Here is a 25,790-nt window from a genome sequence, read left to right on the forward strand (position 1 = left end):
CCCACCCTCTTGAAACAACTTTACTGCAATGGATGGTTGAGGGTCAGTAGTACCTAAAGCAATGGAGAGATCCAATAACAGGGAAGGGGGCGTAGAAATGCCTACGTATACACCTCATTCCACTTGGCTCTACACATTTATAGACCTAATCCCTGTCCGGTGTCAGAGCTAAGGGGGGCTTTAATCCTTACGGTGGAAGAATCCAGCCTAATTAAATAAGTTTCGTTAATTTAATATTATAATATTAAATATAATAATATTAAATAAATATTAAGTGCTAGATTAGATTAGATGGCATTATCGACCTAATATTAGTATTGAACTAAATTAGTATTATATTGATTTGGTTTGATACATTAATATTTATAGTAAATTCTTAATGGGATAGCCTGCTAATTAGTAACGAATATAATTTAGAAGCAATGACCGTTCTAAATATTTAATATTACTAATAAATGCTTTAGGATATAATTTAAATGTATTATTATAGTTACTATATATAATTTAATTCTTACAAAACCACGTACTAGTCATTAAAGGGTTTAACATAGAGCCATCAAATTATGGTTTTATCACTAATTATCTAAGCAAAAATGGGTATTATTTCCCAGGAACATAATGTCAACAATTAAACCACATCTTCATCATTAAGTAATCAACTATAGTGACAAAATTTTGATTTCATCACAAAAATCTTTTAGGGAAGCATGTATTGTTTCATCTTAAATGTTTAATATATAACAATAAATTTTTTATTTTGTCTCTTAATGGCTTATTTTGTAATATTTTTATATTATTTTATAGTTAGTTTATAAATTTATATTTTTATGTAATATTTTTTATTTTAATTTTTTTAATTTTTCTATTTACTCAATTACCCATGGCTAATCAAGTGAAAAAAATGTGTAACATAATGGCTTCTAGGTAATCAAAATGGGTAACAAATACTCCTTCCTTGTTCCATCCATTTATTTGTATCCCTTCTGGTTAATAATTTCTTCTATGAATATAAAGCATGAAATATAATGAAAATATAAACACAATAAAAATACATACTCCTTGGTTTCATCATCATGTTGCATAATTGACTACATATATTTTTAATTTTTTTAATATTTATTAAAACTCTGATGAAGATATAAGCTCTTAAAGTCTCAAAAATCAAAACATAATGAAAGGCCACCGAAGAAAAATAACATCGAAAAACAAAAAAAGTTTTTTTTTTTTTGGGTATTTTTCACACTATATAAAATAAAACATAAATGGAAAATAAGAAAACTAATGGTTAAAAACATATAAGTGATATAAGGTGGGTGCATTTGGCCCCTTTTTCTATGGTGGACTCTTATAAGACCTATTGATGAGAAGAGCAAATGTAGATGAAGACTCCTTGCATGACTAAGATTTACTCAAATTACTTGGTTTTTTTTTTTTTTTAAACCTGTCTAATCTTGAGTACTATTAGTTCCAAGCTTTACGAGCACACTTGAAGATCATTTTCTTACGTAAACCAAAATTTTGTTTTGCGGAATCTGAAACATTTTTCTTACAAGCAAATCCAAACTTTCTTAAAAGCTGAGTTCTCAATCCCAACAAGCATCACATTTTACTTACACTCGAGCGTAGTCTCCTTGTTTTCGGATCCCAGAAAAACAGTTCAAGACAACCCATCTCTCACGAAACTATTCGAATATTTTTTCCAATCTGCAAGTGCCCTCACAAACACTAAATTAATGAAGCAATCTACCATTATTAAACACGATTTAACCCAAGTAATCCGAGAACCATTTCTTTCTGCTTGTTTTTTTCACCTTTTGACTGCTATATACCGCTGTGAAGATCCCTCCATTAACAGTTGTGAATTTGGATTTCAGTAAATCTGACTGAAATTACTCTAAACTCGTTTTTTTAAGCATTGGGAGATTGAAACTAGAATCTGGATTGAGTGGTTGAACTGGGTATAATCACGAATAGATGGATCTCTAATACCTAAAGTCTGATATGTATCCGTCGGTATACTGAAACACAGGCGTAGCAGGAAGAAACCTTTTCTGCTCATTGCCAGGTGAAGTTACAAAGTTGTCTTATTGCATAGCAGTAAAGAGACAGCAAACGAAGAAGAAAACTAGTTACAATTTGAAGTGGATTTGTCTTGCAGAAAGCGGCACGAAAACAAAACACGTCAAAAATTGAAGAAGATGAAGTAGTTTTTTTTTTTTTGTCTCTGCGCGGAGTTTGTTTGCAAATGCAATCCTGAATAATGAATCCTCTTCCTCCTTCGTCACAGCCCCTTTTTTTTTTTTTTTTTTTTTTTGGTTTATCAAAACAATGTCGTTCGGACCGAACAACCATGTAAATATCATCTCCAGTTCCTTCTTCTTCTGTAACGCGCACCCATGAAAGGAAAGTGAGTCGATTCCTCTCCGTTTTCCTTCCCAAGAGAGAACCCCATTAAATCTCTCCAGCCAATATTGATCTGTCATCTCTATATATATCGCCAGACGTCCAGAGATCATCTCTCAGTGGGGAGAAAGATGGTTTGGCCTTTCCTCTGCGTCTGGGTAGCTGTTTTGCTGCTTGCTGGAGGCGTTCATGGCGGGGAAGTCACATACGATGGAAGGTCTCTTCTCATTAATGGGACTAGAAGTATCCTCTTCTCCGGTTCTATCCATTATCCCCGCAGCACACCTGAGGTACTTCTCTTATCCTTCTCTCTATCAATTTTCTTTCCCGATGCTTACTTTTCTGAGCCTGATCAAACTCTAATAACATTTACAGTCTCCAAAGTCTAAGCAAATTAATCTAGAAGATATATCTTATATATAATGTTGTCTTCGATTTCTTCCATTCGGAAATATGATCAGTCTCATTATAATACAGAGTTCTCTCTACCTATTTCTTCTTCTCCAACCGAGTTACCTGCAGTACTCCATCAGAGAGAAGACTACTTTTTCATCTCTTTTGTACATCTTCCATTGTTTCTGAGACCCAGATGATGATAATTCTGCCGTTTCTAATCCAGCCGATTGAAAAAAAAGAAAGAAAGAGCCCAAACGATGATTTCCACTCCAAAGTCATGAACAGTTCTGGCTGGACATGCCCAGAAGAGAGATCGAACGTTTAGAGATCCAAAATGTTTAAACAAAGAATACATCGTAACTAATCCGATAAGTGAACTTACTCATCAAGTTAACTTATTTTTGTTTAATCTGGCTGGTTCATGTGTGTTCTAAGTTCTGGAACTTCAACAATGAAAAAAAAAAATTGCTGGTTTGAATTTCCATGGAAAGTCAGCTAGACTGACTGTTGAGATATCTCCTTCGTAATGTGTAGATGTGGCCAAGATTGATAGCAAAAGCGAAGGAAGGAGGATTGGACGTGATCGACACGTACGTATTCTGGAACGTACACGAGCCCGAACCTGGTCAGGCAAGCAAAGAATCCCGTCCGTTGGATGTCTACAGGTTTCAAATCGTGAATTGAGGTCTTGGGGCTTATTTTATTTTTTATTTTATCAGTTCAATTTCAAGGGAAGGTTCGATATTGTGAGGTTTCTCAAGGAGATTCAAGCTCAGGGATTGTACGTTTGCCTTCGGATCGGTCCTTTCATCGAGAGTGAATGGACTTACGGGTACTTCCTTTCTCCCTTTCACTTTTTTTTTTTTTTCCTGTCGTTCTTCTTCATTTCTTCGAAATCGGATCTTCCTGGTGTTCAAGCACAACTTCGCAGCTTTTTGCCATTGTTGTTTGCGTACACTGGTTCTTCTCAAATGGAAACCATGATTATCAACACTGGTTCTAACATGAGATGTCCTGTGATTCAGTGGGTTACCATTCTGGCTGCACGATGTTCCAGGGATTGTGTATCGATCGGACAACGAACCCTTCAAAGTAATTCTCCCCGAGCTTCTTCATTTTCTTGCTTTATTCTGTCAGTCGATTGAAAAATAGACTGAATCTTGGCTTTTTATGCAGTATCATATGCAGAAATTTACGACATCAATAGTAAACAAGATGAAGCAGGAGGGTCTGTTCGCTTCACAAGGAGGTCCCATTATACTTGCGCAGGTAAACATGATGAAGCTCATTTTGGTTGAGCCGATTCTCTCCAGTCTATTGAAATGATATTTTGGATTAAAGCAATTGTAACTGATGCAGATAGAGAACGAATATGGAAATGTTGAAGGGGCCTTTCATGGGAGGGGACCACCGTATGTTCAATGGGCTGCAAAAATGGCGGTCGATCTTCAGACGGGTGTTCCGTGGGTTATGTGCAAACAAGATGATGCTCCTGATCCAGTGGTTAGTCACCTTGTGTTGATGTTGCTTACAATGTGAAATATTCAAATTGAAAAAAAACAGTTGAGTTTTCTAAGGCTGGAATTCTTGCAAATTTGTCTGTCAATGTGAGAGTCAGCTTGTATTCAGTCCCTTATTTTCAAGACCAACATTTGCTTCTTTTTTATTTTTCAATATGACTGATACTTGTGCTAAGGGATCTTCTACTAAATGTCTTCTCAGAAATATTACTTTAAATTCATGTTCAACACCTAATAATATATCTACTGATCATATGCAGATTAATTCTTGCAATGGACTGAGCTGTGGAGAAACATGGTCTGGACCCAATTCACCTAACAAGCCCGCCTTGTGGACTGAGAATTGGACACAACTGTAAGAATTTGTCAAACTAACTACACCCCCTGAGGAATCCTTTAGCAAAAATGATATGTTGCTCATTCTTGTTGAATACTAACTTCATTTATGCCAGGGACAGAGGCATCTGAGACTGGATTTTGGGTTTTTTTGCATCAACAAATCTAGTAAAACATGACATAGCAGTTGTCAAAAGGGTTTAGTAAAAATGTTGCCAGTATTCTGAGGATGAATATTCAACCTACTTGCCTTCACATAATGAGATTTCAAGGTTGAACAACATTTTGTAATTGTCAACTTTATCTGTCGCCTGCTGAAATTAGTCTCTGGTGATACTCTTTACCATGAAAACTGTATATTCAATACCTCTACAAATTTACCACTGGATTGTGACTGAAGTCCTCTAGGAGTAATCTTCTATGGTCATGCATACATGTGCATAAAAGCACTATAGCACAAACGTTTGTTCTTTCAGGTAGTGTAGCCATTAAGATATTTAGAATTTGAGTTGCTGGGATTATTAATATGGTGTGATCTTGGACTGCTAATAAATAATCCGAATGGCTAATCTTTCTTTGAGTCTAGTTGGTGAGATCTTCAACTGAAGGCACTTAAATCTTCTAAATTGTACAGAATCTTCTACACTTCTGATATTGGTTTAGAATTGATCATGTGAAAACAAAGTATTTACTACTATTTGCTTATAAATGACTCACACTCTTGTAGATACCAAGCATTTGGTGAAGATCTTCGAGGAAGACCTGCAGAAAATATTGCTTTTGCAGTTGCCCTTTTTGTTGCAAAGAAAGGAAGCTACGTTAATTATTACATGGTAGCGTTTTTCTTCTCTTAGTTAGGCAAATATAAACTGGAGAAACCTTGAATTTGTTCAAAGAAGATATAGACACTCTAGCTGACTCTTCCAAGAGTGTTTTTCATCTAAATAATCTTGAACTCGACAATTTATAAGGCCATAATGTGTTCATCCATGCCGAAAATTCTTTAACTAGAATATAGGTTTCTCTTCTCCTGATCAAACCTATGAGATATTCCCAACTAACATTTCAGACTATTAGACTCTGCATCCCATATATTTCTTTGGCCACTTCTCTAATAATATGGTCACATGTGTAGTACCATGGGGGTACAAATTTTGGCAGATCAGGCTCTTCATACGTGACAACAAGTTACTATGATGAGGCTCCTCTTGATGAGTATGGTAGGTTGCTCTCTTTTAATACGAATCATTCAGATTTTTTTCTTTTAAAACTCTATTTTCTTGATCCAGTGGTTTCACTTAGTTCATCTGATCTTATTCACAGGTATGGTTAATCAACCTACGTGGGGCCATCTCACAGAATTGCATGAAGCAATAAAGAAGTCTTCAGAAACATTACTATTTGGACATTACCAAAAAATTTCTCTAGGTGATGTTCAACTGGAGGTAAGAAAAATCAAAGAGTTTGCTCCATGGTATTTTTTACATTTCTTTCATCATGTAGTTAGACCAGTGACATACAAGAAACGTCCTGATTTATGGTCATATCAGGCCTATGTTTTTGAAGGAACCTCGGGAGGATGTGTTGCATTTCTTTCAAATGGTAATAGAAGAGATGCTACTGTGCAATTCCACGAGATGTCTTATGAACTGCCAGCAAGGTCTGTCAGCTTCCTTCCAGATTGTAAGAACGTTACTTTTAACACTGCAAAGGTGAATTTCTTACTCCATTGTTATACAATCTATTCTGTACATAACAGTTTTGGATTCTTTCATCCTCAAGGCTTTGTAATGTTTCTTCTTTACCATAGGTAAGTGCACCAAGAAATGGGAGATCGGTTAGCTTAGTCCAGAAGTTAGATGCCTCTGGAGGGTGGGAGGAGTTCAAAGAAGCCATTCCCACCTTTGGTGGTACTTCATTGCGAGAAGATTCACTACTAGAGCAGATGGCAACAACTAACGATAAAACAGACTATCTTTGGTATACTTTCAAGTAAGTCATTCCATGAATACATGTGAAAAATCCTCTCAAATATTCTTTCGGTAGGAACTTGAGCAACAAATTCTTGCCTCTTTTCTGCTTTCCTCACAATATTATTTCCTCCAGTTCTCCCATCCTCAACTTGCACTATTCAACAGTATACTGCTGCTGACATTATTGTGTCTTCCTTTGAATTTTACTGGGTGACCCCTCACCATCGAACAGTGGCTTTAGTTGAGCATCAGTAAAAGTAGGGCTGGAGTTGATTCTTTATAGTAGGGCAGTTTGAGAATCTTTTGCTCTGAGATTAATTACCAGGTTAAAACATATGTGAACTTGTAAAGCCTTGATGCCATGGGTACACTCTAACGTTTATATGGAGTAATCAACATTTGTTATCACTGTGGTTTTTCCAGAAACCTATTTCCTAATTGATAAGACCTAATGTGTAATTGTGCTCTGATCTCTTGAATGCAGCTATAATTACAAGTCTACTGGCAACCAATCTGTGCTTCTTGTTGAGTCCCGTGCACATGTTCTTCATGCTTTTGTTAATGGCGTTCTTGTAGGTATGTCAAACTCATGGGTTTCCCAATTATGGGAAATGGGACCTTTCTCAGGCATTGGATCTGACAAGTTATACACTTCTCACCTAAGAAACTGTCAGTACCCAATGCATCCTGATATATAACTGGTGAAGTAGTTCTCTTACGTGGGATTTCATTGTTTTTTATTCCTTCTTGATTACATTACTCAACTGCAGGAACGGCACATGGAAATCATAATCTTCAAAGCTTTTCTTTCGAGAATCCCATCTCATTGAAAGATGGGAACAATGACATTTCCTTATTGAGTGTAATGGTCGGATTGCCGGTAATAATGTGACCTTGATCTCTACAACTCTCTGTTAAGGTCCCAAAGTTGTAATGGATCTTTTGACTAACCCTGTAGAGTTTTTGAAATATTCATTTTAATGTGTTTTCATATGAAGGATGCTGGAGCATATATGGAGCATAAAGTTTCGGGATTATGTAGAGTAAGAATTCAAGGAACAGCAGAAGGAACAAGTGATTTCGGTCATTATAAATGGGGATATGAGGTTTGTTTGTTTTTTGAAAAAGATGTATTAAGGGGATATGAGGTTTGTTTGTTTTTTGAAAAAGATGTATGAAGGGGATATGAGGTTTGTAGCTTAAGCATCGTGCACTAGGTCTGTGACTTTTGATGTAGTTATGCTTTCTAAATCTGTTATCCTGTATGTAGGCCTAGATCACTACCACTTATATTTTCATCTCATCAAATTTGAGTATTCATAGATTATGTTTTCATAAGTTCTATTAACTGCATCTAAATGCTAATTAGTAGTACATTCAAATAAATGCAGGTCGGATTGTCAGGGCAAAAGTTGGGCATCTACAAGCACAAAGGCTCAAGGAAGGTTGTTTGGAAAAATTCTCCTTGTAACTGTACTCACCAACCTCTAGTCTGGTACAAGGTGCTGAACAAAAGAGTCCAGTCAATTTTTTGTGAGAGATGAGGTTCCTTCCAAAAGATCTATTTTAATTTGATTAACCTTATAATTATGCAGGCGAAATTTGACACTCCTCAAGGAAATGATTCAATAGCTTTAGATCTCTGCTCAATGGGAAAAGGTGAAGCCTGGGTTAATGGAAATAGCATTGGTCGATATTGGGTCTCCTTTCTCACTCCTAAGGGAGTGCCTTCACAAACACTGTAAGCAACTTCTAGCTTTTACATCCAACAAGATTTCTGAAATAATAATAATAGGAACTCGGGTTCTTAAAGTGACTGCATATCTTTACTGGGTGTTACTATTCACCAATCTATCTACAAATGGAATAATGCAGAACGCCTGTAACTTGACAATGTAAACTGGTGTGAGTGCCCTGTGTTGATCTATGACTTTACGCTTTACTTGACCAGGTACCATGTTCCTAGATCATTCCTCAACTCGAAAGGTAACCTGCTTGTCCTGTTTGAGGAGGTAGGAGGGGATCCTACTAAGATTTCTGTAAAAGCCATTTCAAGGAATAACATCTAATAGGTGAGTTTTGGCACTCGTGAGAAACAAGAAAATTCAATATCTCAGTTCCATACTTAGCTGCTGCAGTTTAGTTAGTCATTCTAATGCATGAAAGAAAAAATGAAGGAAAAAAGCAGTAACACGTTTGCTTATTATTTCTAATGAACCAAACGCAGACATTTAATTGGCCTTTATTATGCCTATCCTGCAGAGATATCAAGGAAGAGGTAACTGGGAACGCCGAATCATTAATAAATTTGGGTCACACATGCAGCACTGAATTCAATTGATTCTACAGTTGATTGAGTAGGTAAATAGAACTCACAGAATCAGAAAATTTTTCAGATTAATGTAATTTGATTCTTGTGATGGTTTCTCAGTGGAAATGTAGTCGTCAATAACAATGATTCAAGAAAAAAAACATTCGGTTACCAAATTTTGAGTGGTCTTGTATCCTTTTGAATAATTGTTTTCTTCTGAAAATTTTAACCAGGGATGTTAAAACAAAAGACTGATAACAAGCATGATTTCTACTCAGAAGAAAGTAAAAGAAACAATCCTCTGTTAATTCATGATCAAAAGGTTTTCTGTGGGAAGGCTCCAAGGAAAGCCTGCGCACCACCATGGGCATGCTTCATCTCCAAGGAAAGCCTGCGCACCACCTTTATTATGCCTATCCTGCAGAGATATCAAGGAAGAGGTAACTGGGAACGCCGAATCATTAATAAATTTGGGTCACACATGCAGCACTGAATTCAATTGATTCTACAGTTGATTGAGTAGGTAAATAGAACTCACAGAATCAGAAAATTTTTCAGATTAATGTAATTTGATTCTTGTGATGGTTTCTCAGTGGAAATGTAGTCGTCAATAACAATGATTCAAGAAAAAAAACATTCGGTTACCAAATTTTGAGTGGTCTTGTATCCTTTTGAATAATTGTTTTCTTCTGAAAATTTTAACCAGGGATGTTAAAACAAAAGACTGATAACAAGCATGATTTCTACTCAGAAGAAAGTAAAAGAAACAATCCTCTGTTAATTCATGATCAAAAGGTTTTCTGTGGGAAGGCTCCAAGGAAAGCCTGCGCACCACCATGGGCATGCTTCATTTGTCTCAAAACTTCTGTTAATTATTGATATCACTTCAATTCAACTGGCCTTATGCGGAAGATTCATGGGTGGATAATTAGTTGCTCAGAACCAGGAAATCATCAATTAGTGCGGCATCAATTGGTTTAATTTCACAAGTTTATCTTCCTCATTAGCACTTGACGAGCAACGCTGCACTTTTTATTTTTATTTTTTATAAAGATGTATTTATATTAACAAGAGAAATTACAAAAGAGGAGGGAGCAGATCCCTGACAACAAGAGAGGGTAGCTCCCTGCTTGGCAAGCACATCTGTTGTCGAATTTGCGGATCTCAGAATGTGAGACCAAATACAAGATAAAATTGAGGTAATTTCTAAAATCTCCCAAAAGATGTCCCAATGACGCCCTGGGGGAGAGGATGCACACTCACACCATCCAATGACCACCTTCGGACTGTTGCACTTGTCTTTGAAAATGCGGAGCCTGTTGAGGAGGCCATGAAGCTCAGCTAATGTAGAATCAAAAATGCCTAAAGGGCCGGCGTAAGAGAAAAACGAATTATTGGAAGGATCCGAAATAACCCCTTCGGAGCCAGAAATCCTGAGATTACCAAGAGAAGAGTCATCAAAGTTCAACTTAAGGTAACCGGGTTCAGGAAGGATCCATTTTTGCATAACTTGGACATTTGTCCCGAAGTGCATCATTGCCAAATTTCTCCAGTTTTCACGGATAAGGGTACTCACTAAGGAGGAGAAAAACTTCTTAGTCATAAGCCAAGAAGAGATATGTCCCACCACTCGGTCTGCGACACGGTCCGTTGATTCACTTTATTGCATCAAATCGCCTTCGATTGCGTTCATTCCAAAGCCCCCATGGAATGAAACTAGCACAAACGGAGAACATCACTTTTCCGAGACCCGGAAGGGGAGTACCAATGAGCGACTTGCTGAAAGATATCAGATCAGCTGCCATGCAGAAAATTAACCCCATCATACTAAGAATGGAAGTCCACACCTTCCATGAGAAGATGCATTGTAATAGAATGTGGTTTGTGGTTTCAACTTCAGTGTTGCAAAAAGGGCGGTCGGTTGAGGGGTGACCTCTTTTTCTAAGCACGTCTGCCAAGAGAATCTTGCTTTTACAAACGCTCTACATGAAGAATTTTATCTTAGAAGGTGCATAGAGACTCCATACAAAATAGACCTCATAGTCCCTTTGAGACGGATTCCAACCATTAATGTATCCGAATGCAGATGATACCGAGAAAGTACCTGTTTTGTTCGGCCACCAAATGTGTTTGTCGGCCTCTGAAGGTCGAATTTTTACCGAGTTTACAAAATCCATCAAACAACTAGCTTCCAAAGCCCCAATATCAAATAGACCCCTTCTAGGATGAAGGCTCAGACTACCCCCCTCAAAAGCATCAGCAACTGATATGTCTACATGCAGAGAGGAGAAAAAGACTTCTAAAAGCATTCTGTAGCGGGTCCTGCTCCATCCACAAATCATCCCAAAACTTAAGGGATCTGCAGTTTCCAACAAAGAATCTACTGGCAGAGGAAAATCTTGGAAGAAGAAGGTATAATGCTCTCCAAATTGGAGATAGACCTCTCTGATTCCCTCCTGAAAATCACCAATGAGTGTCACCACCAAGCTTGACAAGAACCATTTCCTTCCAAAGATTTGAAGGTGTATTAAACTTCCATAACCATTTTAGGAGCAACGCTTGGTTCATTTCTTTGGATTTTCGAATCCCCAGGCCACCCATATTTTTTGGCAAACAGACATCATCCCATTTGACCAGATGATATTTAAAGGCATCACTCGATCCCCTCCATAGAAATCTTCGTTTGAGCTTATCCATAGTCTTACATATGGATGTAGGACATGGCATAAATGATAGTGCATAGTTTGGGATGCCAACAATGCAAGACTTGAGAATGAGCCTCCCAGCCTTACTGAGTAGACGCCCCTTCCAGGTTGCTAGCTGGGATTCAATTCTCTCAACCACTGGATTCCAAAGACTTTTTGCATATGCGGCCATTGAATAATGGCAGGCCGAGATAGGTTGCTGGTAGGTGGCTTGTTGTGCAGCCAAATAAACTCGCCATCTTTGCAAGAAGCTCAGGGTTGATATTGAAACCAATGAGAGAGATTTTTCCCCAATTGACTTTCTGTCCAGAAGCTAATTCGAAGAGACCCAATACCGCTTTAATCTTTCTAGCGCCATCAATGTTACCGATTCCAAATATGATGGTAGCATATGCATACTGGAGGATGGGAACATTTAAAGGCTTGTTGGGTACTAGTAGGAGAAAGCCACCCAAGATTGACCACCGAGTAAAGCATTGCAGAGAGAAATTCAACAACCATGTTAAAATTTGAAATACCCACAACAGAGGCTGCACTCACCATGCAATAGCAATCACAGCAAGGAGATCTTGATCTCTTCCTCTATCCTCGCCTAATTAAATCTCCCAAGAAGTGACTTAAGCATTGGCTCTTTAATTTTATTTTTTGAGATAAATATTTTGATAAAAATAGTCCAGATAAAAGCAATTTTTCCATTTTTTTTTCTAATAACACAAATAGTTCCAACAAAAAATTCAGATGAGAGTAATTAATACCCACAATGCAGTGGATTGAGGGTAATAAACAACATCCCAGAAACAAGTTTGGACCAGAGTTTGGATTTTTCCTTAGAAAAAGCAATCCCCAAGAGGTTTAAAAAGCTTTTAGAGGATTATGTGTAATGCAAAAGCATCATCCAAATGCATCATGACAAGACCACCGGTAGAAATCCAAAGGGGTCGTCCAACAGTCATTGTTACATTACAGAATATAGAAGGTTAAATCGGTGAGTAGCAAACCTGTAATTTGATTACATTAATCTCTCCATCTATGGCCACAATTAGGATTGCAGCACACGAAAAATAGAGTCATACCCTCCTCTCCCCTAGCTGCAGCCTGCATCTCAACAAAAACATTCACAATAAGCAAAACACACTTCTAAAGTTTCTAGTGCATGAATGGAAACTGCCTATTCTAATTACCAGGTTTCACTGTTAGTGTTACTGTTGGACTTACAATTCACTTTTTTCCTATTTCTGGATATAGATTACATATGCACACACCCTTTAATGCCATAGTGAGATTTGAGCCAAAGGCCAAAATCTCACTTCCTCTTCAAAACTATATACTAAAACTTTGTTGTTAGTATACTTAAATGGGATTTTTTCAAGTATTTAAGTAGTTAATTGGAGTTGTTGAAGAATTAACTTAAATATAGATTTATTAAATTCAAATTTCATTTACAAAAATTAAATTAAATTAATAATAAATGTAAAATTATATTAATTCAGAAATAATGATAATTTTAAATTAACATTAAATTTATGTAGTATAATACTTCTGATTCTTTTATGAGAAATAAATTTTAAAAATATATTAAGGAAAATAAATTGATATTAACATATAATCAAATTCAAATTGTATATTAATATGATTAAAACTCTTTTTATACTAGGAAATTATTCTCTTTCAAATTATTGAATCAACATAAACTTTATTTTGTTAAATTATATATATTCATTTGGTTTTTTTGGGGAAAATAAGAGGGAGTAGACACGGCTTCCTCCCATGTCACTTAATCACACCCTCTCCTTCCTTGCCTGTTTAGGCATTGTCGATCAAATAGAAAAAAGGTGGTATTTCCGTGAACAGAACAGAGGGAGAGGGCCCTCCCTTTTGCTCTGGAAAGAGAGAGCCAGCGTTACCCATTCTGTCCACCAATGAGATGAGGACAACTAGCCCTCCACAGCTAGTGAGAAACTTGGAGAAAGGGAGTCCTGGAACTAGAAGAACTTCTATAAACACAATGACTGAGTGGACCCGAAGAAAAGGTCAAATTTTTCTTTGTAAAATCATTACCACCATAGAGTGACTTCAAAATATACATACCCCACCAGGAAGACGTAATTCATAACTGACCTGGAAGAACACAGCTTCTCCATGGTTGCATTGAGCACATCTAACAGTTTTAGTCCGAGGAAGAGTTGGATCAGCAGCTACATCTTGTAAGACTTGAGTCCGTTCCCCAACTGAATGATGTATCTCGTTTCTATATACACAGTTATTTTCAGCAACTTCCTGCAGTAAGAAAGAGGAATTATTTTCCACATGGGAACTAGCACACTTCACTCCACCTTTCCATGGATCCCTTGAGCAATGGTAAATGACTCCCAATATATCATACTCTAGATGTCCAGAAGATTGATGTCCTACATGGGCTGATATAAATTAAGTTTTTGAGAAATAGATTTTGGTGACTAATATAATATGGGCAAACAATGGCATACATGGAGCTAACAACAAATAAAAGCATAAAGGTGACCCAATTCAAGAATCCCTCTTATCTTTTTACATGTTTTCCCATTTGCTTCATTACAATTCGATCCATCTAAAGCACAATTGGTGTAAAGCTTTTGATGGCTTCCTTATGCAATAAAACAGAAGAAATATACCAAATCACTACATGTGAAGAAGAAACCCAAACATCTATACTATGTATTTCTTTGTAAAAGAATTTCTCTGTTCAAGTACGACTTTCTTGAAAACATACAACATTCAACAAATGAACAAGTGAATACCATGGAGATCGTGAGCATTTTTTATTTTTTTTACAAAGGCAATTTTTATTTGAAGGCCAAAATGTAGAGAGCAACACTAGGAAGGGACCTCTTTTACAATGAGAAATTATAGGGAGAACCCTTGCTTAGCAATAGAATTAACAAGCTATTAGTTGATATCAGAACAGATTTGAGTGATTAGCAAGAGAAGTAAAATTTCTAAAATAAATAGACAATGAACGCATTTAGATAGATATATTTTTGAAGGACTTGACCTTTTCCCTTTTCAAGGGCATCAAGGCTTTAAAATGGATGTCAAGTTTCTGTACTTCATATCTTTCTAAATTAAACCTCCATATCAACAATGTTAGACAGAGTTGTGATAAGCAATAGACTGATTTCGATGGAAGACTGACCACTTAAGGATACTAGAGAAAAATGACATTTCTAGTGAACTAAAAGTGATAGCCACACATTCTCTAAGATTGTCCAACCATAGAACCTCATAGGCATTACATAAATCCATATTAAATTGATATTCCACTAACAAGTCCTTTTCATACTTCCACTAGATCTTAAATGCTGTTGACAAGAAAAGAAATTCTTCCAACCAGCCAAAAGAGGTGAGGATATTCTGAGAAAGAACAGATATAATAATTCAAAGTGAAAGGAGGGAAAATGAACCTCATGATCACAGTTGCGGCAAGCATAAAGAAGGACCTTCTGTTGCTTGTCCTCTTTTGGATACAGAATGTTATTACTGAAAACAAAAAGGAAACAATCGGTGTATGAATATTAGCATAAATATACTAATCAACTTAAGCGGATGGCCAAAATTACATGATATCTAACACGAAGGGGATTGTAACAAACCATTCACGACAAAACTTCATGGTACTCATGACTGCTGTCTTGTTAAGGTTGACGGACTTTTTGAAGTGCTAGTAGGACCTCTTGAGAGTGATAGCGGGAACCTCTAGCAGTCACAACTGTTGCCTCGCCTAAAAAACAAAAGAACCTTCAATCTGCTTAGAGTATGTAACAAGCCATCTACCGAATAGGGATTAAATCTATAGAAGCAAGTACTCATAAATCCCTCTGAAATTAGCCTAAGAACATCCAGAACCGTTTGCCAAAACAAATACAAGTACATAGACAAAAGGCACAGATGTTTTAGAGAATCTCTACTATGAAAATCCCAGAAAACGGTAGGTAACCTTCCTGACTAAAAGAGAAAGGTGAGAGAGAAAAATACAAGCTACCGCTGACAAATCGAATACACAAAACGTTACCTCTGTAGAGTTTTGCTGCTGAAAGGAGAATGAAAGCACCAATATCATCAAATGAAGAGAAAGGATAAATGAGACAAAGAGGTCACCTGTAGGGTTTGAGCAGGAAGAATTAAATACGTCCTACAAGGGCATTCCCGACAGAAAAAACCTGATTTGGTGCTAAAGGAGTAAGCTCCAACCCTGTAGAGGATAGTGAGAGGTGGAAAGGAGAGATCTCTCTGAAAATCTTCAAATAGGGAAGAGCGAATGCAGAGGGAAGAAGACTGAGGAGGAATTCGAGCGGGAGTCTCAGCGGTGTGAGCAGTTTTCTTTTGGCTTTGTTTAATGGCAATGGCATTCTCGTAGTTGTAGCTTTTCCTTATTTTTTATAATGTGTTTATAATGGCCCCTCTCTCAATCATGCTATTTATTAATTAGATTAATTAGGTTTTTTAATTATTATATTAATCCTTAATATGACTTAGTAAGGCCATATCACTAACAATCTCCAACTTGGTCTACAAGCCATAAACAACTAGAGTTCGGTAAACACAATAGAACCACTACTAATGGTCATCTACCTAGCATTATAAATAAAGACCGTAGTGAGGGCATGCTCACTTACATGAACTCCTCTTTGTGAAACCCTAGTTGTGTCTCCTTTCTAAGACTCGTACTCTCCTTCTCTTAGCTTCTTTTTTCTTTCTCTTTCCTCCTTCTCGTATATGCTGATTTTTTTAGGCATGAAACCCTAGAATCTAATATGGTATCAGAGCGAGGATTCTGGGGTTTTATTAAGCTGCTCTAAAGTTTAGCAAAGAAGCATTGAAGGGGGTGCCTATAACCGACCATTGAAGGAAACATGTACTGGAAAAAAAGCCAGCAAGGCTCTTGATTAGTCCCTTGTCGTTTTAGTTCATTAAAATCTCAGAGTTAAGCCTCCTTGTTGGATCTTCAATTTGAGTTTTGTTTCACCGCATAAAAATTCGTTTTTGCTACATATATGAGGGCTCAAAGATAGATTTTTTGGTCGCATGCCTATATGCTCTCAAAAATCAAGTTTGTGGCTGCCATAAATTTCCCTTTATGTTTTCAAAAAGTCCTTGTTGGTTGCTAGTCTCAAGTTAACAGTACCCTAAGTTAGGGTTTGAAGTTATTGACTGAATGAAAAGTCTTCTTTTGGAAGACTTTGTACCACACTAAGCATCCCAATTTTTTCATGGGAATTATTTCTCTAATTCATGTATTTATTTTCTTCAAGTCAAGCACATTGGTTTTTGAGTGAAGTGCTAGAGTTTCACACAACCACCACTTGATGAAGATGATTCTTCCTATAAAGCACACTTAAATGAAGATACTTTGGTCATAAGTTGGTTAATTAATAACATGGAAGAACTAGTTGCCGTTTTTTTCACCTAGATACATCTAGAGATGTTTGGACAACTTGTTTGAAATTATGTTCCACTCTTGATAGCCTTCAAAAAATTTTAAGATATCTTTCAAGAGATGTAAGTGACAATGCATCTTCATGAGTAATTTGCTAAATTTTGAGGCATCTTACAAAAGTGGAAAGTATCACAACCTTATTCCACTGATATTGCCACTCAAGAGAGATAGAGGGAAGCACTTGTTTCAGCCATATGCCTTGCCAACTTAAAGTCCTACCTCGATGTTTCAAAATCTCAGGTATTTAGTTCTTTTGCTAGACTTTATTTTGCATTCTAGCCAAACAAACACACATCTCAATTGAATCAGGTGGAAAATTATGCCATGTTCTCCCAAGGAAGGGGGAATGGTAGCTATGGTAGAGAAAGAGGAAGATGTGGTAGATATAGTGGTAGAGGCAAGGATAGAAGTAGTGACTCCACCTCTAACTTAAATTCTAGTCATAACAGGAAGCATACTTTTTACATAAACTCAAAACACTAATGGCTACTCCTTCAAGTACACTTATAGCCATTGTTGCTATCACTGGTACATACTCTTTTTGTTTCATGCTCCAATTTGTCACCTTGGATCATTTATTCTAGAGCCTCTGAACATCTGAGTGGTAAACTTGGAAACTTAACTTCATTATCTCCTTGTGCTACGTACCGACCTGTATCTATTGCAAATGGGTCCCAAACTAAAGTTTAGGGTATCAATACTTCTCATATATCCTCTTCTCTATCACTTAACAATGTTATATTTGTTTCACAATTTCCATTGAGCCTCATGCCACTTAATCAATTGACCAAGAAACTTAACTATTTTTATCACATTTTTTTATTCTCATTGTGCTTTTCAGGACATCAAGATGAAACAAATAATTGGTTGCTGCCAAGAGAGGAGTCTCTACTTCTTGGACTCTTCAATTCTGATAACTGTAGCAACAACAAATCCAAAGCAAAACAGTGGCATAATAGGTTTGGTCATCCCTCAGTGGCAAATTGAAAAATATTGCTTTCGTCCTTTAAATCTCTTACTCAGTTAAGTTGTGAATTTTGTGAGTTTGGGAAGCATCATAGTTCTGTATTTCTTCCCGAGCAAGATAAAGTAGCTTCAAGTTATTTTTCTTTGTTAGATTCTAAGGTTTTGATGTCGAAAGGAGGCTAAGGGTAAGAGAGAAGAAAGAGGAGAAGAGAAGAGTAGAGAAGGCTTAGTGAGAGAGCACAAGCTTGGAGTTAGAATTTCACACACACAAGGAGAGCTAGTTAGAATAACATCCCCCCTCCCCATTTTTTATTTATAAATGAGGATTAGAAACCCTAGTACAAATAAAGAAAAAAGGAACTTAAAGTTCTAAAACATTACTAGTGCCACTCATCTACTTAATTACACGATATACCACTAATATTTCATAACACTCCCCCTCAAGCAGGTAGTATTCCCAAACACATCAAATATTCTCAGCTTAGAGTAAGTGGTAAATAGAGGTCTTGCTGCAATAACCTTTGTGAAAATGTTTGTCAGTTATTTTTTGAAGGCAAAGGTGGTTGCTTGAATAGGGTATTGGAGATTGAAAAACTCAATGTCCCCATCCTCCAATTAGACAATCGTACGTACCCTCTATTTTTGTAAGACTTCCCTTGATCAATATATTAGCTTAAAACCCATACTTGTTTTCTATGAGACCAGTTTGGTAAAAAAAAGTTAATTGGGAGAAATCTGCTCTATATGGTATCCATGTTTCAAATGAAGACCTTGGGCAATCGGGGAAAGTACTGGTTGTCGCCTTCCAACCTCCAACCACCTATCTAAGGCTTCAACTCTCCTCAAACCTGCCTAAAAAATCTTTATGGGACTCCATCATTGAGAAGTTCAACTTAGACTTTGTACCTTGAAAGGAGAACTCCTATCAAAGATAGGTTGGCTAACCCTAATGAAAGCTACACTTTTAGGCCTCCCTTTACACTATCTTTCCCTACTTAAGTGTCCAACTAACATTACAAACAAATTTGATGCCTTCAAAGGGGATCTTCAAGTTCAGCAAAGTACCATCGGGTGAAGTGGGAAGACACATACCTCCCCAAGAAAGCTAGTTGGTTAGGGATTAGGATAATGATGATGAATAATGTTCTCTTGGCAAAATGGATCTAGAGATATGTCTTGGGCAATGGTGTGGTGATTCTCTTGGCAGAATGGATCTAGAGATATGCCTTGGGTAATGATGTGGTGACCACTAAGTATAGGTATAATGACTCCAACTGCCTCTCTACTCTCCCTTCCAAATCACAACCCCCCCCCCCCCCCCCCCCCCCCCCCCCCCCCCCCCTCTTTGGAAGGGAATTTGGTAAGCATGTTGATGGCTTTGAAGGTGGTGTATGATTCAAGATTTAGTAGAGTACAAAGGTAAATTTTTGAACTGATTGTTTGGTCGAGGGTATAATGGTTAAAATCTTGTTGAAGAGCGGGATGAAGGAGTCTGGCATGATTCTCACAAAAATAAATCTCATAAAGCAATGATGGAATCTTATAGGAGTCTCATGGGAGGAAGTCTCACAAAATTGTTTTAGTTAGAGGAATTTTAGTTATTTTAGTCTTATATTATGTTTATTTATTTAATTATTTTGAGACTTATTTTTAAGAGTTAGACTTTAGTTGCAACTAGGATATGGGTAGTTTAATTGTAAGATGATTCTATTTGTTTCTTTTATTATATATAGAGACTCGTTGTACTTAGTTAATATATTAATTTAGTGAATTATTTTCTTCCCCAAAAATTAAACATGGTATCAGAGAAGGGTTTATAAATTGACACGACATCAATTTATAGATATAATGTGTTTTGTTTCTTCCAATTAGGTTTTAGTGTATTTTATCTTTTTATTGTCACTTATTTTCTTTCCTTAGTTATATATCTCAGCTTTTGCTTTTGCTTTCCCTTGTTTATTTTTTTCTTCTACTTCTAGGCGTCTTCAATTCTGAGTGAATTATTTCCCTCCCAATAACCATCCATTGCCTATCAGTCGTTTTGATTGTGCCCTCTTGACCCAAAAAATTATTGAACTTCACCACTTTTCTCTCTTACCCATTTGCACCCTCTAGAAGGAATACGAAAGAGAGGACTTCTATGTTCAGTTGAAATCTTGGTCATATTGTTCTATATTCCTTACTGATTGCCATTAGAATTGTAGCAGGAGGTATCGTATTCCTCACCCAAGGCTTTGTTTGAAGTTGTATTTGGACCTTATTTTTGCATGTTCATATACTATTTGGGTTAGATTTGGTTTCTACTCGACAAGAGCAATATTTTAATTGATCATGACTTCTTATATTTTAACTTGGAGAAACTTTCCTATTTCTTTAATGCCTCTTACTTATTTTCCTGAGTCTATTATTAACATACAAGTGCTCTCAATTTATGTCTCAAGTTTGTCATATGATCTGCGACAATTCTCCTAATGTTTCTTCCTTGTTAAGATTTTTTCTTTATGTCTGTGTTGTCATCTAGCTATTGGAAGCTAATTAATGTTATCTCAAGCGAGATCCAGATTATTCATTCTTCTTTGCTCTTGAGTGAAAGTCACTAGTTAGCATAATTCTATTCCTAAATGTTGGTTTGTTTCCTCTGTTTTTAGTTTTGCATTAGTATCCTGCCTTGATCCTCTTGTCTACTTGCTGGTTACAATAGCTACCATATTTTGGTTTCATGTTTAATCCAATAATTTCTCTTTAGATGGGTGTGGTTCCCGAGGTCATGTATTTCCTTGTTTGAACATGATTCCTCCTCTTTAATTACAAATGTTGTAGGGTGAGAGGAGGATTCATTAAAAATATCCCACATGATGTGTTTCCTATGTTACAACCAAAGAAGATTGAAGACCATTTTTTATTTTCATTGCAACTTGGAGTTATAAATTCAAACTTGAGAGGCAGTGTTGAAGAACAAGATGGAAGAGTCTTAGATGGCTCTCATGGAAGGAAGTCTCACAAAGCAACAATTCATATGGCGAAATCTAATAGGAGTCTCATGCGATGAAGTTTCACATAAGTGTTTCAGTTCGAGGAGTTTTAATTATTTTAGTTTTCTATTTATGTTTAGTTGTATAATTATTCTAGGACTTGTCTATAGGAGTTAGACTTTGGGTGTAATTGGGACATGAGTAGTTTAATTGTGATCTGACTCTACTTGTTTCCTCTATTTCAAATAGAAGCTCACTGTACTCTGTAAATACATCAATAAGCGATTCTTCCTAAAAAATTCAACAAAAATTTAATGTGGAAAGTAAGGGATCAAAAGGGTTTGGAAGTTGGCGCTCTAATGGATATTCTTAACAAATAATATTTTAGTTCACCACAAATGAACACAAAAGTTATGTTATCCAAGTTTGGGAAATTCCACTACTTCAATTCTAATAGCTCGGAATTTTATAAGAAAGAGATTTTTCTACAAATGTTTTAAAAAATGGATATGCATGCTTGAAACCTGTAAAAGATGCAAATGACCTATGGATCTAAACCTTTTAAAGAGAATAACATTAACTTCTCAAGTGAACGTGCGGTGGGCTGACGAGAAGATATGTCGTCGTAAACTAACTATGCATACTTTGTGGTGATCTTGAAGAGACCATGGACAAGTGGTTGGCATCTAACTATTTCAACTTTTCAGCATCAGGTTAGTTTTGCAACATCTTAGTCCCATTTGGTTATTCTCCTCACCTTATGTTCCCTCCCCAAGTATGACAAATTATTGTGGAGAACAATGCTTGTGGTGGCCCAACTCCTTCAAGGGCAAATCTGAATTTGTTGAAGTTGTTGCTAAAAAAGTTATTTGCCATACTCTCTCTTGGTTTTGCATTGAGAAAACTTTTCTCTCAATTTAGTTATAACAATACAAAAGAGGATGAGGCAGGCTATTGCTGCACAAAGACCAACTAAACCCACTGTCCCTCAAACTATATATATAGGTTCCTCCTCTAGCTACTAATCTAAAGCTAAATTTAATGGTAGTGCTAAGTATGCCTAGCCGTGCTGGTTTTGGGGGTTTATTTTGTGATAGAGGGGGGATTAGATTATTGCTTAATATTAGTCCTCTTGGTGTTAGTTACTCGTTTCAAGTAGAAACTTGAGCTTCTCTTTTATGTTGTAGTTGGTGCAAAGAAGGGAACTCAACCCCCTTCCTGGTTGCTTTACTTGTTTGAAGTTATCAAGGAATAATCCAACTCTTAATCATTTCTTGGCAGCCTATTCCAAGGACAACAAGCTTTACTGTTGATAGCCTTGCTAGGGAGGGCATTTCCCTTCCTTAATGTAGCCATCTAGATCAGCTAGTTGCTCATTTTTGGATTTGGTCTGGACTTTGCTTACTCTATTTTTTCGTATTCTTCTAAATGAGTACTATTGTTTTCTTTGATTTTTTTTTCATTGTTACTTGTTTATAATATTTTTTCCCCTATTTGCTTTGGAGTAGAGTTTTTCATCGTAGACTCGAGACCTGACTCAAACACATAAATCCAAGTTGGATTGACCAAGTCAGAACGAGACTAGAGCATTTAGCGACTTAGCATATGATGAGTTGGAAGGGATTCAGTTGGAACAGAAGAGTCGAGTCCCTCCCTATTACTCCACTCACCCTATCCAAATTTTCATCAGTAGCTTGAATCACAAGTCGACTTAGCAAGTCAGAAAACCATGCTTTAGAGAGGATATGTTGTCATCTCTCTTCTCTTTGAATGAAATTCCTCATTCACCTAAAAAAAAGGAAGGATATAGTCTTTTGAGAAAAGTTATTGAACAAGTAATTTTAACTCATTATGTTTAGTCGAACTGTTTACACAGTGTGGCATGTTGCTTATTTTTTCAAATTCAACCTCAATCGAGTGTCTACTAATTTGTATTTTATAATTCAAGATTATCCAAGCTAATATTTATAATTATCGAGTTAAAGAAATCTTAATTTTTTGGGAAGTAGAAAACTTAATTAGTAAATGTTTGTAATTATTCTAATAGTAGTCATATTTTCCATATATGAGTATTTAGATGCTTTATTTTCAAATGCAATCTTAGTATTAAATTTAAATACGATTGTTGGCATGACATAATGAAAAAGACTACAATATTATAAAATTACTACGGTAGCATTATACAATTCTTTTAAAATTTAGGTAAATACATTAAAGAAGAGACAACACCCATTGCTCCTTTTTTTTAATAAATAGATAGGGAGAATTTCAAGAGTTCCTTAGACAAATGAAATAAAAAGAATGGGAAGGTGGGTCTCCTTCTCTATGTTGAACTCTTATGCAAGATCTTGCCTTAGTAAGAGAAAGAAATTAGGGTAAGGGGAAGGGTCAACCTTGCTCCCTTTTGTCTTTGTACAAAAGTGTTTGTTTAAAGAAGAATTAGGAACAGGGGAAAGCTCTCAGAGCTATTCCTAGTGCAAGAAGAGGGAGAATGGGAGGGTGTTCTTTTTTTTTCTTTTTTTTTTTGTGTGTTCATTTATTTTTGTGTTGTAAAAATGAGATGATAAGAGGACATCCACTTATTACCACATCTTATGTATAGTCACTTCCATTAGAGAAACAAAGGGTAAGAGGAAAGCCATCTCCCTCTTTTTCCCCTTTTTATGCCAAAGAAAAAAAAAACTAGGAGGCAAAAGTGGTACATCCTTACCTTGGTTTTTCTTTTGTGTTGCAAGAGGTAAGAGGTGTCTTCTTTCTTCTCAAGTAAAGGAGAGAAGGCTGCAAGGAGAGAAGGAGAGAAAGAGTGAAGTGAGGACTGCTTTCAAATTATTTTTAAATATCCAAAATATTCATCCTTTATTTTAAATTTTGTATTATAATTTAGAAATATGTATAAAATCATGCTATATCTAATACCTTATACTTTAAAAATTAACTTATTTTTAATAATATAATGAACATAATGATATTATTGTAAATATATTGAAGTACATGAAATTCTTCTAAATACTTTTACAAAGATATTTTTTTTAGAGCATCTAAGGTTAGTTGGTCTCCTTACCTTCTATTTAAGTATACAAATATATAAAGACTCGTATTTGTAAGTTAGTCTTAACCTATATTAATACCAACACATTATGCAAAATGATGTGCCAACGTAAAGTTTTCAATAACCAAAGATCCAAATCCACAAGTTTTAAACTTTGAAGCTTCTAGCTTCACTTATAGGGTTGTCATTAGGAAAAGCTTCATGTTAAAGGACACCCATGTGTGTAAGGGTAGCATGACTGGTAAATAGGAAAACTTCCATAGAGATGACATAAAATTGTAACTATTCAAACTGGTGTATGCTCTCTCTTGTCTTTTATGTCTTTTCAAGCATATAGCCCTCAGGGCATTGTAGTCATTGTAAACACTTTCACACAACTATAAATACAACCTCAAGGCACATTTCCTCTTCCTTCTCTCCCTTGGCTTCTTCTCTCCTCTCTCCCAAGAGCTAAAAATTTTCTTTTCTTTCCTTCCCTTGAGATCTCTTATGTATATGTCTTGCCCCTAGGAGGTGGCACGAAGGGCAATTAAGTGTTCTTCTCATGAGGATGGTACAAGGGTGTAATTATGTAAGATGATGTATGTCTACTTATGTCTTTTCGTTTTGAAAGCTTATATCCCTAAGGGCATTGTAGTCATTGTAACCTTCCTTCACAAACTATAAATAGAGGTTCAAGGTAAGGGGTAGATCACTCAAGTCTCCCATCTTCTCTTACATTCATTCATAGTCTTTCTCTCTTCTCCCAAGCTCTCTCCAGCTCCATCTCTCTCTAGTCATCCATCTCTTTCTGTCTTCTTCTTTCTTCCTCTCCTTTTTTCTCCTCTTCTTCTTCCTCTCCTTTCTTTCACCCTCTACTTGAGGGCCTTATCATGGGATCTTAAATACAACACAAAAGCAAAAGACCATTATGTTAAAGGCAAGTTTGACAAAACATCAAGGATTACCATCAGTTCATAATATCTTGAACTTAGGCATAACTTTATTATTTAAAAATCCAAAGAAGGATAAAAAGAAAAATGGAGAAAGAAACTCACAGGTACCCCAAATTTAAGGTATCACATCCCATTTATTATATCGAGAGTTTCAGCCCTAGCAACACTAGTATCAATACAACGAGAATTGAGCTCCATAAAAAATCACTCAATAACTGAAACCGAATCTATAAAAGAAAAAACATAGTAAAAATAACAAAAGGCTTAGTTGACTGAGATGAAATCTTGATTTGAACATGGAATGTGAATTCTTCTAATTTTTCGAATGTAACTAGATATCACTTATGGCCACATTTTGTTAAGGCAACTTGACTTGTCTCCTCCATAACCAAATGAAACAACATGAATGTTTTTTTTTCTTTTTTGAAAAGACATGAGAGTACTTATTCTTAAACATTATCAAATTTCTTTTGCCACCCCAGTTAGCCCCACATCACAATATTTACGAGAGAATGAAGAGGGTTTGCATGCCTGATCCTTGATGAAGCACCATGGAATTGTGCAACAAGGTCCAAAAGAAGCCCTCACAAATCAACCAATGATGGATAATCAACATGGCTGACAAGCTTGCAACCATTAAAGTTTATTATAAGTGACATAAAAAAATAAAATGAAGTCTAACTAAATGAGATGGACTCAGTTCAAACATGCGACAACAATAATAATATTTAGAGTAAGTGTGAAGTTGTGG

General features: G+C 36.2%; 2 protein-coding genes across 6 annotated transcripts; one reads left to right on the forward strand and one right to left on the reverse strand.

The window, feature by feature from the left end:
- The first annotated feature begins 2,534 nt into the window (after positions 1–2,534).
- LOC137945237 (beta-galactosidase 6) lies at positions 2,535–9,076 on the forward strand. The gene is made up of 19 exons (XM_068791017.1): positions 2,535–2,693; positions 3,334–3,429; positions 3,519–3,631; positions 3,825–3,891; positions 3,976–4,068; positions 4,159–4,302; positions 4,580–4,674; positions 5,383–5,488; positions 5,791–5,875; positions 5,979–6,100; positions 6,206–6,367; positions 6,466–6,647; positions 7,113–7,204; positions 7,399–7,508; positions 7,627–7,734; positions 8,020–8,130; positions 8,224–8,369; positions 8,580–8,700; positions 8,891–9,076. Exons 1-18 carry the CDS (start codon positions 2,535–2,537, stop codon positions 8,695–8,697), a joined length of 2,109 nt encoding a protein of 702 aa, XP_068647118.1. The 3' UTR covers positions 8,698–8,700; positions 8,891–9,076.
- On the reverse strand, positions 8,359–16,011 carry LOC137945235 (DNA-directed RNA polymerases II, IV and V subunit 9A). 5 transcript variants are annotated; one of them, XM_068791014.1, is made up of 6 exons: positions 15,693–16,011; positions 15,274–15,401; positions 15,085–15,160; positions 13,763–13,921; positions 12,643–12,739; positions 8,359–8,665 (listed from the first exon to the last, which is right to left on the reverse strand). In XM_068791014.1, the coding sequence occupies exons 2-5, from the start codon at positions 15,300–15,302 to the stop codon at positions 12,659–12,661; spliced, it is 345 nt and encodes a 114-aa protein (XP_068647115.1). In that variant the 5' UTR covers positions 15,303–15,401; positions 15,693–16,011; the 3' UTR covers positions 8,359–8,665; positions 12,643–12,658. The 5 variants fall into 5 exon arrangements, with proteins under 5 accessions (XP_068647115.1, XP_068647117.1, XP_068647116.1 ...); XM_068791016.1 differs by lacking the exon at positions 8,359–8,665 and adding an exon at positions 8,867–8,884; XM_068791015.1 differs by lacking the exon at positions 8,359–8,665 and adding an exon at positions 9,146–9,352.
- Between the last annotated feature and the right edge of the window lie 9,779 nt (positions 16,012–25,790).

The sequence above is a fragment of the Aristolochia californica genome, unplaced genomic scaffold (assembly GCF_029961685.1).
Source record: "Aristolochia californica isolate CCGP_79_NKW_82.1479 unplaced genomic scaffold, dmAriCali1.0.hap1 SCAF_12, whole genome shotgun sequence".
Classification (NCBI taxonomy): domain Eukaryota; kingdom Viridiplantae; phylum Streptophyta; class Magnoliopsida; order Piperales; family Aristolochiaceae; genus Aristolochia; species Aristolochia californica.